Consider the following 14,917-nt stretch of genomic DNA (forward strand, 5'->3'; position numbering starts at 1 on the left):
TCAAAATAACATGAAACACTAATCTATGAAACATGAAACAAACTAGCTGACACATAAAACAGACTAGCTTCTTGCGCTGCACTTTGCTGGGGCTAACTTCTGTTATTTCCAAAAGGTGCTAGTGAATATAAAGAACACATTCATGAGTGAAGCACTAGGATTTAAAATTATAAAAGCAAGAAAATAACACAATTCTCTTTGTTGCTCTACACCCAGCTCCTGAATCAAGCTGCGGAATGGAAACTCCAGGCCAAAATGCTGAAGGAGCAGGAGACTATACTACAGGCCCAGGTGAAGTAGGGGAGTTCCGTGCATGGTGTGCCTTTGTTTGCCCATTTTTAACCCATGAGACACATCCCAGGTAAAATACTTAAAGGGCTTTATAGGTGTTCTTTCTAATTTCATTATCAACCATAAAGAGGCCATGGCAATGGAATAATGCTATTTCCAAGTACATAGAAGAACACAGAACTATAATGCAAACACCTCAGAATGATTTGCACATGTATACAACACTGATCCATGGAGCTGTGCTGAACTACAGCTGGGTGTCCATACCAGTATACCATCCATATCATTTTTTTCATCCCACAGCTACTTGCCCTCTCATCCACTGAATATTAAACTTGAAGTACTCAAGTGAGATCTTAAATGTGTGCTTAAGTGGTCTGAATGCAGATTCTCATTAGCTTCCAATGAAGTGGTTATGCATAGAGGGATTGTATACAGAGAAGCTTTCAGACATATCTATAACCCACTGGACAGGGCTTGGGAGTGTTGCTATGACAATCCCCACCCACTCACTCACTCCTTTGCATATGCCACGTGCTGAAATAAAAAGTCATGTGGGTGGCTTTTCATACATGCCTAGCACTGTATTCAGACTTTCATCAGAGCAGCTATGTGACATTTTTCCACTATGTGGCGCAGGCAGAACATAGGCTTGTTTTCACAGAGGCATTTTCAAGCACTGTCAGACATGGCCTAGACTTGCCTGTAGGTTTTCTGTTCAGCTAGTGCTTAGCTAGTGCTTGATAAATGCATTTAAATAAATTTTATTTTGAAAAGTGTCACACAGATCAGGCCTGAGTGGAAGTCGAGTAACGTACAGCTAGCTGGTACAAAAGCACTGACTAGTCACCACTTCACCCAAAAGGACTGATGAAATAATTCAAGACCTCAAATCTTCATTAAGAATTAAGAGGGACTTAGAAAATATATATAATATCCCTAGCCTTATAGAAACATTAATAGAGAACGATATTTTAGAATGTAAACGAGAATGATCTCTGTTCTACAAACTTTATAAGACAGCCTGTAGAATTCTATTAACTCAGAGAGAATGATCTGAGAAATGGTATGCTTACTACCCTCCGAGTGCTTGTTGATTGTCCTTGGAGAACTCAGAACCCGTCTAGCTAACAAAACAAAGTGGTCAAAACAGTGGCAACAGCTAACGCTAGTGCTTCCACTGGTACAACCACCAATCAAATATCACACCCAGTAACAATCAGAAATATTATGAGGGAGAAAAGGCTATTATAAACATACCCTTTGTGGCTCTGGACCTATTTATGGGCTAGAACAGCATTTATCAACCTGTGGGTCATGACCCAAAAGTGGGTTGCAAGAATATATGAAAGTGTTGCGACCAAACTTTAAAAATGAAAGAAAAAAATGAAGGAAACTGTGGCTTTTCCCTTGCAGGGTGGCAGAGTTCCAGCCTGCAAGGGGCTGCTTGGGGCCCCCCATGCCCTACACACCTCCCCACTGCCCCACACACTGGGGGGCTGGGTCCTGGGGATAGAGGGCAGCGGGTCAGGAGTGAGGGGTAATGGGTCAGGATTGCCCATTGAGATTTACAAATCAGTCATGGTATAAAAAATGTTGAGAACCACTGGGCTAGAACACAGATGCTCAATCTCTGGCCTACAGGCCAACTGTAGCCCATAGAGCCATGGTATCCAGCCTATGGGACTCCCCATGGGTTGAATAATTTAGCAGTGGGGAAGTGGTGTCAGTTAATACAGTCACTGTCCCCCGCTTCCAAATTTCCAATCCCCAAGCCCTGCATTGTGGGTTGGGGCCAGGCCACACCCCCTTCCTCCTCCCCACCCCCATGCAGTCGAATCAGGACCAGGACACACCCCTTCCTCCCAAGCAGCTGGACTGCCAGACCACACCCAGTCCCCCTGCTGGATCAGGGCCAAGCCATGTCCCTTTCCCCCATGGCCAGTTTGGGGCCAAACCATGCCCCCTCCCCTCCTTGGGGCCAGGTTGGGGTCCTGCCATAATCACACTGGATACCAGGTCAGGATCACCGGTCAGGTTCGTCCAGATCAAAAAGGTTGAGCACCACTGGGCTAGAATGTAGAAGTGACATTTTCCAAACAACATTCTGGGGGTGAAAGTACAACTCAAAGAACAGCATTTTTTTTCTGGCCTTCTTCTTGCCCTATATGAGTAAGTTATTTATTTCTTTTTGTGGAGTGTCTTACTTGCTGCTGTGTGTCCAGAGAGCTATTTTAGCTAGCAAGTAAAGGCATAAGAAATCAAAGCTTTCCATGGCTTTTTCCAATCAACCTGTACATGATGCATTATACTGGACTAGGATTTCCTGATGCACACATTTTTGGAGTTACAGTCCATGCAAAACAGTCTAGGTCTCCTGTGCAATCACATCAGAGGTGTCTTCATCTATATTTCTATGAATATGATAAGGTCTTTTATGTACGTTTTCAAAGGTTAAAAAAAAGCAGGGAAGACACTGAAGAAAATTACATTATTTATTGCGAGCTCTCTGTTTACGGACACAAATTTGACAGGTCCCTCTATCAAACTTCAAAGGTCTCCTGAAGAGTTGGTCCTAAATGCAAATCTGTTCCCAATTTTCTTTTAATTAGCTTTTATGCTGGGTTCAAAAAGCTTTGTGTATCAGCTATACCTTTGTAGCCAATTTAATGAAATTGAAAGGACAGATAAAACAGAATAGATTTAACATACATTTCAAACGGTAATAAAAAATTGTAAAAAAGGAACCCAATCAGACTGTTGACAGTGCCCCATGCTCCTCTCACATTGTTTAGTTAAAGGTTTCAGTGTCTGGTTTTAGCGAGACTACTCACATACTTAACTTATATGTTCTGCTGTAGCATGGCCTTAATTTGAGAGGCCTAGTAGTCAAAGAGGTCTATTACTCCTGGGGCTCTGGTGCAGTGCCTGAAGACTGGAAGAAGGCCAATGTGGTGCCTATCTTCAAGAAAGGGAGGAAAGTGGATCCGGCAAACTATAGGCCCATCAGCCTGACTTCTATCCTGGGAAAGATCTTAAAAAGTTTATTAAAGAGGCCATCCTTAATGGACTGGCCGATGCCAACATCCTGAGGGATAGCCAGCACGGGTTTGTAGAGGGTAGGTCTTGCTTGACCAATCTCATTTCCTTCTACGACCAGGTGACCTATCACCTGGACAAGGGAGAAGAGATTCATGTCATATATCTTGACTCCAAAAAAGCCTTCGATCTGGTATCCCATGATCACCTCCTGGTGAAACTGGCCAACTGTGGCCTTGGGTACACCACGATCCACTGGCTGGGAAATTGGCTCTGTCGTTGGACCCAAAAGGTAGTAATTGACAGAAATCAATTGTCATGGTGCCCTGTGACCAGTGGGGTCCCCCAAGGCTCTGGCCTGGGACCCATATTATTCAACATCTTCATTAATGATGAGGACATTGGAGTCAGAAGCGGACTGGCCAAGTTCGCCGATGACACCAAACTTTGGAGCAAAGCATCCACACCAGAAGACAGGGGGGTGATCCAGGCTGACCTGGACAGGCTCAGCAAATGGGTGGATGAGAACCTGATGGTGTTTAACACTGAAAAATGCAAGGTTCTTCACCTTGGAAGGAAAAACCCGCAGCATCCTTATAGGCTCGGCAGTGCTATGTTGGCTAGCACTATGGAAGAAAGAGACTTGGGGGTCATCATTGACCACAAGATGAACATGAGCCTTCAATGCGATGCTGCGGCTAGTAAAGCGACCAAAACGCTGGTTTGCATCCATAGATGCTTCTCAAGCAAATCCCAGGATGTCATTCTCCCCCTGTACTCAGCCTTGGTGAGGCCGCAGCTGGAGTACTGAGTCCAGTTTTGGGCTCCACAATTCAAAAAGGATGTGGAGAAGCTTAGGAGAGTGCAGAGAAGAGCCATGCACATGATCAGAGGTCAGGAAAACAGACCTTACGACGACAGGCTGAGAGCCATGGGACTCTTTAGCCTGGAAAAGCGCAGGCTCAGGGGTGATCTGATGGCCACCTATAAGTTTATCAGGGGTGACCACCAGTATCTGGGGGAACGTTTGCTCACCAGAGCGCCCCAAGGGATGACAAGGTCGAACAGTTATAAACTACTGCAAGACCATTTCAGGCTGGACATAAGGAAGAATTTCTTTACTGTCTGAGCCCCCAAGGTCTGGAACAGCCTGCCATCAGAGGTGGTTCAAGCACCTACATTGAACACCTTCAAGAGTAAATTGGATGCTTATCTTGCTGGGATCCTATGACCCCAGCTGACTTCCTGCCCTTCGGGCGGGGGGCTGTACTCGATGATCTTCCAAGGTCCCTTCCAGCCCTAATGTTTATGAAATCTATGAAATTACTTTAAAATATTTCAGTAATTCTTCTTTGTTATTTATTACTTACATCGCCATAGCTCTGAGAAGTCCCAGTCTTGGACCAGTTCCTATTGTACTTGGTGCTGTTAAAACACAGAACAAATAACTCAGTTCCTGCCTCAGATAACCTAAGCAAATTAGAGACAGCGTATGGATATAGACAGACTGGGAAGCCTATGGAATGAGGAAACGATATTTGTCAGTATGGGAGGCATCGTTTTTGCCCAGTGTAATACCAGAGTTATATTCTGCTCCATTTCCAAGGAGCAGCTAAGCTTCCACTGAACTAAACAGTAACATTAGCACCAGAGCTAATCAAACACTTAAAAAGTAGTGTGCACCTTATGCTGGAGAACTCAAATGCTCATCATAGTTAAAAGTACTTGGTATTAACTCAAAACACACACCTATTGTGTGATGATCTGATTCAATATAATGCACATGCTGTCCAAGTGTACTGCTTATCACTTTGTGCTTTATATTTTGAAAGAAAGCATTAGATAAAAGCTAATAGAGGCCTTTCATTTTGTCTGAATAAGACCCTACATTAAAGATAACAAATTGAACTGAATGTAAAACATGTGGTGACTTCATGAGAGTCCTCACTGTAACTCCACACCCAAGCTTTGCAAATGGAGCCACCATCTTTCTGAGGACGTATTCATTTAAAGAACTACCTTCTGCTCATTCAAGCACATAATTAACAGAATGGTGGGAGGGTTCTAATTCCTATAGCACTACATCTATACATTTATACTTGAAGCAGCAGCAGCTGTCTCTTTTTACCCAGGGTCTTCACCCACACAAGGAATTTAAGAGCATGTCTACACCACCTCCATGCCACACACAGGAGCACCAGCACAAAGCACCTCTTGGCCATTCACTCCCACTCAATACACACTAACTCCCAGAAATGAAGCAACATAGCTGCCTTAGAGTGGCCTTGAGCGCATGCCAATGACACACCCACTGCCTCATTTGGGGAGTTGGCACATGCAGAGTGGAAGCAATCGGGCAGGACTTCCTTCATGTTGTGGCTTCCAAGAACAGCATACAGAGGGTATGGACATGCCTTGCCAAACCATGAAAGTGAAGCTAAGTGCTCTTTATCTCCCTATGATAACATGATTCATGGTCATAACAAGGGATGGTTCCTAATCCAGACACTATAAAGCACATTAATTTGTTTATTAAATTTAGATTATATGTATTATTATTATTAGTGCGATCCAGAGACCCCAGCCAAGATCAGGGCTTGTCATTGGACAGGCATATTTTACTCTGAAAGAATTATACTATAATGAAGCACAAAAGGTGGGAGGGAAAGAAGGGGGAAGGGTGGGGAAGGGGGCACAAAGAAGTGCAGTGACTTTCACAAGAAAGCAGTAGCACTGGGATTTGAAGCCAGGTGTCCTGGCTCCTGACCCAGTAACTAACAGTAGTATTGTTAAGCATCTAATTAACATTTAGAATGACCCATCAGATTTCACATTGCCCTTCAACTTAAATCTTGTCTCTCTCTTGTGTTTACCCTCATTTACATATTTATCTTCAGCAACAATCATATTGTAGATCAGCCTACATCTTGCCAGGCCTCTTGTTAGTTCTGCCAAACTAATCTCTTTTAGTTGCTTCTCAAAAAATAGACCCTCCTTTCCTATGATCTCCTGGTAGCCTCCCTCTGCACCTGGTCTGTTCATTTCTCTAGAAACATGGGAAAATATGATAGTTTTATGCAGGTGTTATATTCAGGTCTTGTAGTTAAAACAAGAGTCCCTGGGTTCTTTTCTAGGTTTCACTGCTGTCTGCTTGAGAGAACTTAAGGACATCACATATGCAAACATTTTCAGCAGTCACCACTTATTGGGGCTTTCTCCTCTTTTTTGGGAAGTGGGGGGAGGGGCACATAAAACCAGCTGAGCCTGATTTTCAGCAATAGTTTCCAGCTACTTTTGAAAATATTAGCTAAAATATTTCTGCTCTCTCTCTGAGTTTACTCCTCTGTAATAGAGAAATGATAATACTTCTTGACCTCATAAGTGTATAGAAAGGCTAAATTCACTCAAGTTTTTGTAGTGTTTTCAGATCTCCAAACAGAAGCTGGTCTGCAGCCACTAAAATATCTTATCATTTAGTTAGAGTTATGCCCCTCACATTTAATTAAATAAGAGCTAATCGAATAAAATCAGTTTGCCCTCATGGGGATTGTAAAGCTGATCTGTTTTTTCTTTCTTTTCCTTTCTTTGCTCCTGGATCTGTAGATAACTCTGTACTCTGAAAGGTTTGAAGAATTCCAGAAAACGCTGACAAAAAGTAACGAGGTGTTTGCTAGTTTCAAACAGGAGATGGAGAAAGTAAGTAGCACAGATAATTTCCAAAAACAGCTCTTGACACTTTTCATTTTGATTTGGATGATTCTCTTTGGTGATTATTTGTCTTTGGATTTCTGCACACATGGTAGAATAATACATTGATCACCAAGACCAATCATATTACATGACTCTGATATACTTTCAATGTACATTTCTAATTTCTATTGTCAGCTGATACCATACTCCAGTGGTTTGCAACCTTTGGTCCACAAACTATGTCTAAGGAATCCATGAAAGATGACTATGAAAATAAAGTTTTAGATCCCAAGTGCAGGGGGGCTGGACCCGATGATCATGTAAGGTCCCTTCCAACCTCTAATATCTATTAATCTATAAATGGCATTCCATTTCCAAAGGAGTCTGCACCTCCATTTTCAATTTTTTTAGGGGTCTGCACCTCCATTCACTTTTTTTAGGGGTCTGCAAATGAAAAAAGATTGAAAACCACTACCATGCTCAAAGTCCAGTAGAAGAATGGACCTAGGATCTGCTCTTTACAGAAACATGTGAGTCCAGCTCTTCTGTAGACCTAATGGAGCTATGATGATTTTTGCCAGCTTAGAGTTTATACCCCTCTGTGTCTTCTCAGCACTGGAGGTTGAATATTCCAGTCTCTTCTCCAGCAAAAAATCAAAATGATTTGAAAGAATAAAGAGGAACAATCCAAAGGATACCTAAAATCTAACCTAGTGCTTTATATAGTGTCCACTTAATATCATATATGAGTTGGCAAAAATGTTGGCATCAATCTTTAGAGCCCTATTCACCACCACTGTGCACCTTGTGTATTTGCTTCTTCCAATACAAAGAGAATTTAAATATGACCAAACCAAATCTGGCCCCTTTTGGCACTAGTGCCAATAACAGCAAAGTGCAAACACAAAAGCAAATTGGACCCTTACAGTTCATGTGTTTCAGGATGCAAAATGCTGGTGTCCCGGATCATGGAAACTTTAATGATCTTCAGTGCTGGAGGTGCTATTGTAGCCACAGGGTACATGGTTTTCCCTCTTCCCTCCAAGGCAAGGGTGAGCACAGTATAGGCCTAAAGAGTACCTCAGTATTTGTCCTCAAGAGTGGAAATCTTAAACTATTAAGGAAGGAGAAAGAATCCTTTCCAATGCTGGAAACTGTACTTTAAATTTAGTAAAAGCAGCCAAGAGGGACTTTGCTTTCAGAAGCATCTCAGACTTCAGATGGAAGTGGAAGGAACACAGAATTGGAAGTCGCCTCTTGAGCCATCATGTCCAGGTCCCAACTGCCAATACCTCGTAGGACGGGGTCTACTTAAATTGCAGAGAAAATAAACAATTTTCATTGGTTGCTCTTGGCATAAATAGCAAATTTCATTCATATTTCCTGGATGAACTCCAGAGGCCCTGCCCCTCAGTGCTGATTGGTGGAGAAATCCTAGCGGGGGGGCGAGGGGGGAGGGGGGAAGGCGGAAGGACAAGATGGCCTCCATCTTATCTGCCATACTTCATGCTACCCCTCCAGCTGGTGCCTCCCACACCCCCAGCCAGGCTGCAAGGTTAGGTTGCAGCAGTAGTGAGGACCACTGGCTTGCCAGCATTTTATTTTTATCAAGTCTTTTTTAAGTTGATTTTGCAGACAATCCCAGATTTTGCAGTTCTGTGAAATCCACAGAACATGAATTGAGTAGACTTAGTAATCAGGAATCTCCCTTTCCACAGTCTTTCAATTTCCTCCACCTCCTGATAAATTTGGTATAAAACTGATATTGGCTGCAGATCATTCTCTTGCAAGAGATGGTAAAAGAGAACAGCACTGAGTTTATAAACTGACCCTTTGTATTGGAGTAACCACTTTTGGCTATTTGGTGAGACCTGGGTATCCCTTCCCATTACATAGCTTTCCTTTGAGAAATGTTTACTTGCCTCCATCACAGGTACCAGCTTGAACTTGTATTTCCTACATGTATAATTAACTGTGTAATAAACTTCTCCACCTTTAAAGGAGTAGATATCAGGGTGGAAGGCACATGGCAAGAGGGACTTGTGTGTCAAATTTCAGCCCTCAGGAATTAAAACTAAACAAGGTTAATGGTGAGAGTTATTACTCAGTCATCATTCCTTGACAATGGCAATATTATGTTCACTGCAGTTACTGGCACCTGAGCTATAAGTATGCCCTAAAGAAAAGATTGCTTAAATTCTGTTCTTACTTCGGTTAACTATTTGGATTTCCTGCTATGAATTAGATTATCTTCCTGTTTGTATAGATGACTAAGAAGATGAAGAAGCTGGAAAAAGACACAGCTACATGGAAATCCCGGTTTGAGAACTGTAACAAAGCTCTATTGGACATGATTGAGGAGGTGAGGAGAGGAAGCTGTTTTGAAATGTTTCTTCACACTTCAGAGTTAATTATGACTGATCCATATGTTCCAGTGACAGTGGGCAAACTCCAATTAATTTTGATGGTCTCTGGATTGAGATCTCTTTTCTTATAGTTTCATAGTTGATAGGATCGGAAGGGACCTGAGCAGATCATCAAGTCCGACCCCCTGCCCTGGGCAGGAAAGGACGCTGGGGTCAAACGACCCTGGCTAGGTGATTATCTAGCCTCCTTTTCAAGACCCCCAGGGTAGGAGCAAGCACCGCTTCCCTTGGAAGTTGGTTCCAGATCCTAGCCGCCCTGACTGTGAAGGAGTGCTTCTTGATGACTAGCCTGAATCTACTCTCCATCAATTTATGGCCATTATTCCTTGTTACTCCCTGTAGTACATTCTTAAGGATATCTTTTTCGGGGAAAAATACCATATATGTCAGGGCCTAGATATTACTGTATCTGGCTTATTGTGTATATTCACAGTTTGCCTACATGGGGGTTTAAGCCAAATTAGGTAAAGGTATAAATTTTAGCTGCATTTGGCCACATGCAACCCCTGTGTGGAACAGTAAATTGGCTTTAGTTCACTTCAACTACCAGTCCATTTACTTCTAAATTAAAGCCTCCACCAAGAGGTCTGGTGCTGTAATGCATTTTAAATTAACACCTTCAGCTGACTGTGTAGATAAACCCAAAGAGCCAAAACCAGGGCCTATCATAGCCCCCCAGCTTTTTTGGCTAGCTGGCAGTAAAGTGGAACCAGAAAGCATAAGAGATGTTTTTTCATAAAAATGCCAACCCAGTCTTGCAAAAAGTCTAGATAAGACTTACAGTCTTCTGGTGCTTATCTGTGCTGACATCTAGAATGTTTTAATGTTCTTTTATTGCTAGAGATTATTCATCACTGTGTCTATGTATCATAAAAGGCCTGCAGAATGCCTCGAGCACCACAGAAGTGACAAACGTGAGTGCAGTAGGGTGAATTTTCCTTAAGTTCTTTGTGCTTATTTAGGAAGACTTCAGTTGCATTGCACCGCTGTGTGAAAATCAGCTACTTAGGGAAGGAGAGCTGAATATAGCTGAAGTTGTATCTTTAGAACTGCCACATACTTGCATGACTCACAAATACAAACTCCGTTTTTCTCTATCCTGATTTGATTTTTTATATTTGATCACAGAAAGCAATGAGGACCAAGGAGTATGAATGCTTTGTGCTGAAAATCCAGAGGCTAGAAAACCTTTGCAGAGCTCTGCAGGAAGAGAGGAATGAACTCTACAAAAAAATAAGAGATGCAAAATTCCCTGAAGAGTTAGAAGAGGAGGATAGAAATGATGACATCTTGCAAGAGGAGGCCGGTGCAAGTCCTTCTGTTATTGAACAGCCTAATACAGAGCTGTACACTGCTGATGAGAACATGCTGAAGAATCTGGCTGCAGCTTTCATGGTGACTCATCACAAGGAACAGCCCCTCGCAGTCTCCGATGAAAACACCAATCAAGAAACCTGTGACATGCAAGCATGCAGTCCTCTGCCCCCACCAGAGCCAGAACTTCTGCCTCATCCCACCCTTCAGCCTGAGATAGCAAGTCACTCAGAGCCAGCAAGTCCAGCACTGAAGCCAACTGAAAGTGAGCCAAAGGATGAAGAATGTGTAGGAGCTCAGGCTCAGTGGCCAACTCAAGATCAGCCCACACAACAAACACCAGATAATGACATGGAAGGAGTAGATTAAATACAATGCAGTGTTCAGGCTCATTTTCTACCAATCACAGTTCCTCTTACTCTCCCCAGATTGATTTTAAAAACAAAACAGCAAAAAATAGGGCTTGAAAACATGCTGAAACGTATTTGTAGGATACTGTGCTGTTTGTAGGAGCATATAATGCAATTTTCCTCTTTGCCACCACTGTACTGTAACAATAGGTCTTCAGTTTTGCTGTCCCTTGTACTCCAATCATATTTTCTTAATTATAGTAAATTATAAAACAAAAAATTGCAAGAACTTCTTTCCAGGCATTATGAGTCACTGCACTTGGCAAAAATCACTCGAAACCACTGAGGCTTTGTGTTTTAAGAGTTATTGCAATACAGATGCACATTTTTTAAAACTATAATCAACTGTGTCAATTTGGTTTGGTATGACATAATGGATGCCTCTTTAGGCACCAGGTGATTTTAAGAAAGAAGGTGAGAATTTGTAATCATAGCAAAATGCTGTGAAAGCCTCAATGAGCTTAGTCAAATCCAGGACAGATAATAACAACAGGCTCATTTGTTGTAAGATTTCACTGTCATTGGCAACTGTGTATAGTATAAACACTCACAGCACTGAACATTGACCCTCACCTCTGTTTAGGGCTGTGGTTATGTCACTGCTTTCAACAGAATCAGCTGAAAGGAAAAAAAATTCCTTTGCTAGATTCCTCACAGAATTAGTGGTTTAATCCTGAAGGCCAGATGCTGGCTTTTAAGTAACAGCCCTTGAATGGGAGGCAGAGTAGAGACAATGTTGCATAGACTGCTCCGCCCATGAGAATGAAGCAGATTCCCTCATGTGCTCCAGTCCTGCTGCACAAGTGGGTGCAGACAGAAATGTAATCCTATAGCTTCTTCCTCACCCCTTTCCTGGAATCCTGCTGCCCAGAATGCTACCTGTCCTTGCTCCTTCTGGGTACGAGGAATGTGGGAACATGCTGTTGTGAGCAGGAGAGGAGGAAGGTTGTAGGTGCACCCCTGCACACCTACACATCCACACAGACATCTCGAGCAATAAAAGAACATTAAAACATTCTAGATGTCAGCACAGTCTGAGTTGGGTTTGTTTTTTTTAATACATCAGGCAGTTTCAAGACCTCTCTCATCTCTACCATGTGTTTTCTATAATCAGTATGGGTCCACAAGATACCATTCTGACCTGAATAGGTCAACATTATAAAGAGATAGACTGTGTGAGAACAGATGTCCAGAAGCTAGACAAGGAAATTTTCTATCCAAGCAAATCCACTTTTACATGCAAACCTTGATAATCCCTAAACTGCTGTAAAGCAGTCTTTATCAAACTGTGGAACATAAACCATTGGTGTTTCATTAGGCCATAATAAGTGGTCACGCTGTTTCTCTGCCTTTTTTATTATAATTCTCATGATAAAGGTACATGGTCATCTATGACAAATTTTGAGGGCTGACAGCGTTCCATTGGTTCTTAAAGTATGAGAACCACTATGCTGGAATATTACACATTCAAACTGAAGTTGAAATGTAGATGAACTAAGAGAAAGTGTCATCAGTGGGAGACTGATCACAAAGAACAGAATCTTTACCCTTCATCCACCCAACTGGCAGTTTCCAAATGCTTAAGTGGCATTTTTGTACTGCTTGCAATTTTATTACACATTCTGTGTGGATACATAATTGTCCGCATGGCTTCTGAGCATGTGTAGTAGGCTATATGCTGGCTAGGAATGTACACACATACCTGAGCGTACGTATTGAAAGAACAAGGAAAAGGAGGGCCCTTCCCATCTTTCAGCCCCAATAGTTGAGTAGATAGGGCACCCCCCAGCAATCAGGGGACCCTCAACCAGGTGTGTAAACGTCTGAATTGTCAGCATAGTGCCATAACACTACCTATCCAGTCATGCCTGCAGCCCCTCCTTTTGGAGCTGAGCTACTGCCCCTTGTATTTAACATTCATCAACTAAGCTAGAAGTCTTTTATCCAGGGCAACAGTCACGTAACTGAGACATATACTACACAGCTTGCCTGACCCTACACATCCTTTGTCTCTTGAACGCTCAGGGAGCCAACTTCAAAAGAAAGGCTAAAAAGGGCCTTTTATTGCCTTTCCATGCCTAACCTGTGGTTTGAGCACTGTGCTAGAAGTTGAACAAATACAGGCTCAAAACCACTCGGAATGAAGAAGGGACCCTAGAACCTAAGACTTCCACACCCTAGCCAAGGATGTTAAGCACTCAGCTCATGGGGTGGAAGACCCTTCTGCTCCTCCTGTATCTTGCACCAGCTAGTTGTCAGTTTTTGCAAGATGGAATTTTATAAATTATGCATACCAGCATATGCAGATATGGAGATACATATTCACTCAGCCAGTGCATAGCCTACTACATATGGTCAGTAGCTATTGGGTATTTACATAGGCAAAAATTGCAAACTTTGTTTAAGTGCCAAGAATGTCATTTGTACGGCTGAAACACTGCCATCTGGGTAAGGGAATTCTGTTGCAGTTCACCCAAAACACTTTTTACCTTCTTTGCTCATTCCCAATGAGATCTTCACCCTGGTTGACTTAATATAACTTTTTCTGTTTGCACTGTTTGGTACAATCTTTTGGGAAAGGTAACTGGTATCAGTGTTCCTAGCATGATTTGTAACAGTTGTTTGTTTGGATATTAGCCCTATCTATCCTGGCTGAAATTTTCAAACTTTGAGGCCTAAGTAGGACACCTACATTCATATTCAGGCTCCTACATAAATGGTCATCTTTTCTGAAAATCATCCCACTTAAGTGCCTAGTATTGATAATTTTAGCCTAAATAAATCCTTTCAGAAGCTGAACATCTATAATCATTTGATTTACTCTCTATGGGTTCTAGTGTTTTGTGTCTTTAGAAGCCCATATAGCTTTGCTTGTTGTTAGGGTGATTTTTTTTAATTAACATAATTTATATATCTATTAAACCTTTTTTTTCCTTTACTCATCTCCTTGGCTTTTTTTTGTCATTTCAATACTCACATTTATGAAACCATCTTTTCTCTTCAACTAAGATAATATCCTTAGCACTGTTATGTGTGACATCCTTACAAACATCCAAAAAATAGTTGAAATAAATTAAGCACCCCTAAAATAGGGAATGACAGAATAAGTGTTGCCTGGGCATGACATACCTTGTGTGTACACATTATAATACCATCTTTAATTACATGATCAGTGTAGCAATGTCTCAGTTGCCACAACTTCCAATTTCTGCAAGAAATGAAACAAGGATCTTACAACTAGTAGCTGCCTTCACCACACGCCCATAATTCATGCCCAGAGCACAGTCCATTCCCAAATAATGTAGGGCTTGCTGTGGAAAACATTGTATATAATCATAACCCTCAATTTCTGCACTTAACTCCCTCCCCGTATGCTATTCCCTCCTTGAATTCCTACACTTGTAGGAATTAGAGTCAACAATTGTCATCCATCCCTGCATCTTTCACCAGCTTCCATCTGCCATTATTTACCTCTCTGCATTTTAGTCAAGCAGTCTCCTCTCCTACTCTTGCTCTTCCTCCATGTTGTACATCAGAGGCATACATTAAGAGGCTCAGTGAACAACTGTTCACCAGGGCACCCTTGGGGAAAACTAGGAGTAATGGTCACTAACTCCTGGAAGACCGCTTCAGGCTCAACATTAGGAAAAACTGCTTCACAACTAGGGTGTCCAGACTGTGGAATAAGCTCCCTCCAGAGGTGGTGCAATCGCCTACCTTAGAAATCTTCAAGAGGAGACTGGGCAG

At 42.2% G+C, this 14,917-nt stretch overlaps 1 protein-coding gene across 3 annotated transcripts in view; it reads left to right on the forward strand.

Annotated features, from left to right (window-relative positions):
* The window catches only part of TXLNB (taxilin beta), a 59,240-nt gene extending 45,132 nt beyond the window's left edge, over nt 1-14,108 (forward strand). For 2 of the 3 annotated variants that reach the window (XM_006020667.2, XM_025200298.1), the window contains exons 7-10: nt 217-291; nt 6,934-7,026; nt 9,287-9,382; nt 10,575-11,129. In XM_006020667.2, the coding sequence (XP_006020729.1) occupies nt 217-291; nt 6,934-7,026; nt 9,287-9,382; nt 10,575-11,129 (819 nt within the window). Of the gene's footprint in view, nt 1-216; nt 292-6,933; nt 7,027-9,286; nt 9,383-10,574 lie in introns of all 3 variants that reach the window. The other variant, XM_025200299.1, reaches the window with a different exon arrangement.
* The last annotated feature ends 809 nt before the right edge of the window (nt 14,109-14,917 follow it).

This window comes from Alligator sinensis, unplaced genomic scaffold (assembly GCF_000455745.1).
Source record: "Alligator sinensis unplaced genomic scaffold, ASM45574v1 scaffold542_1, whole genome shotgun sequence".
Taxonomy (NCBI): Eukaryota; Metazoa; Chordata; order Crocodylia; family Alligatoridae; genus Alligator; species Alligator sinensis.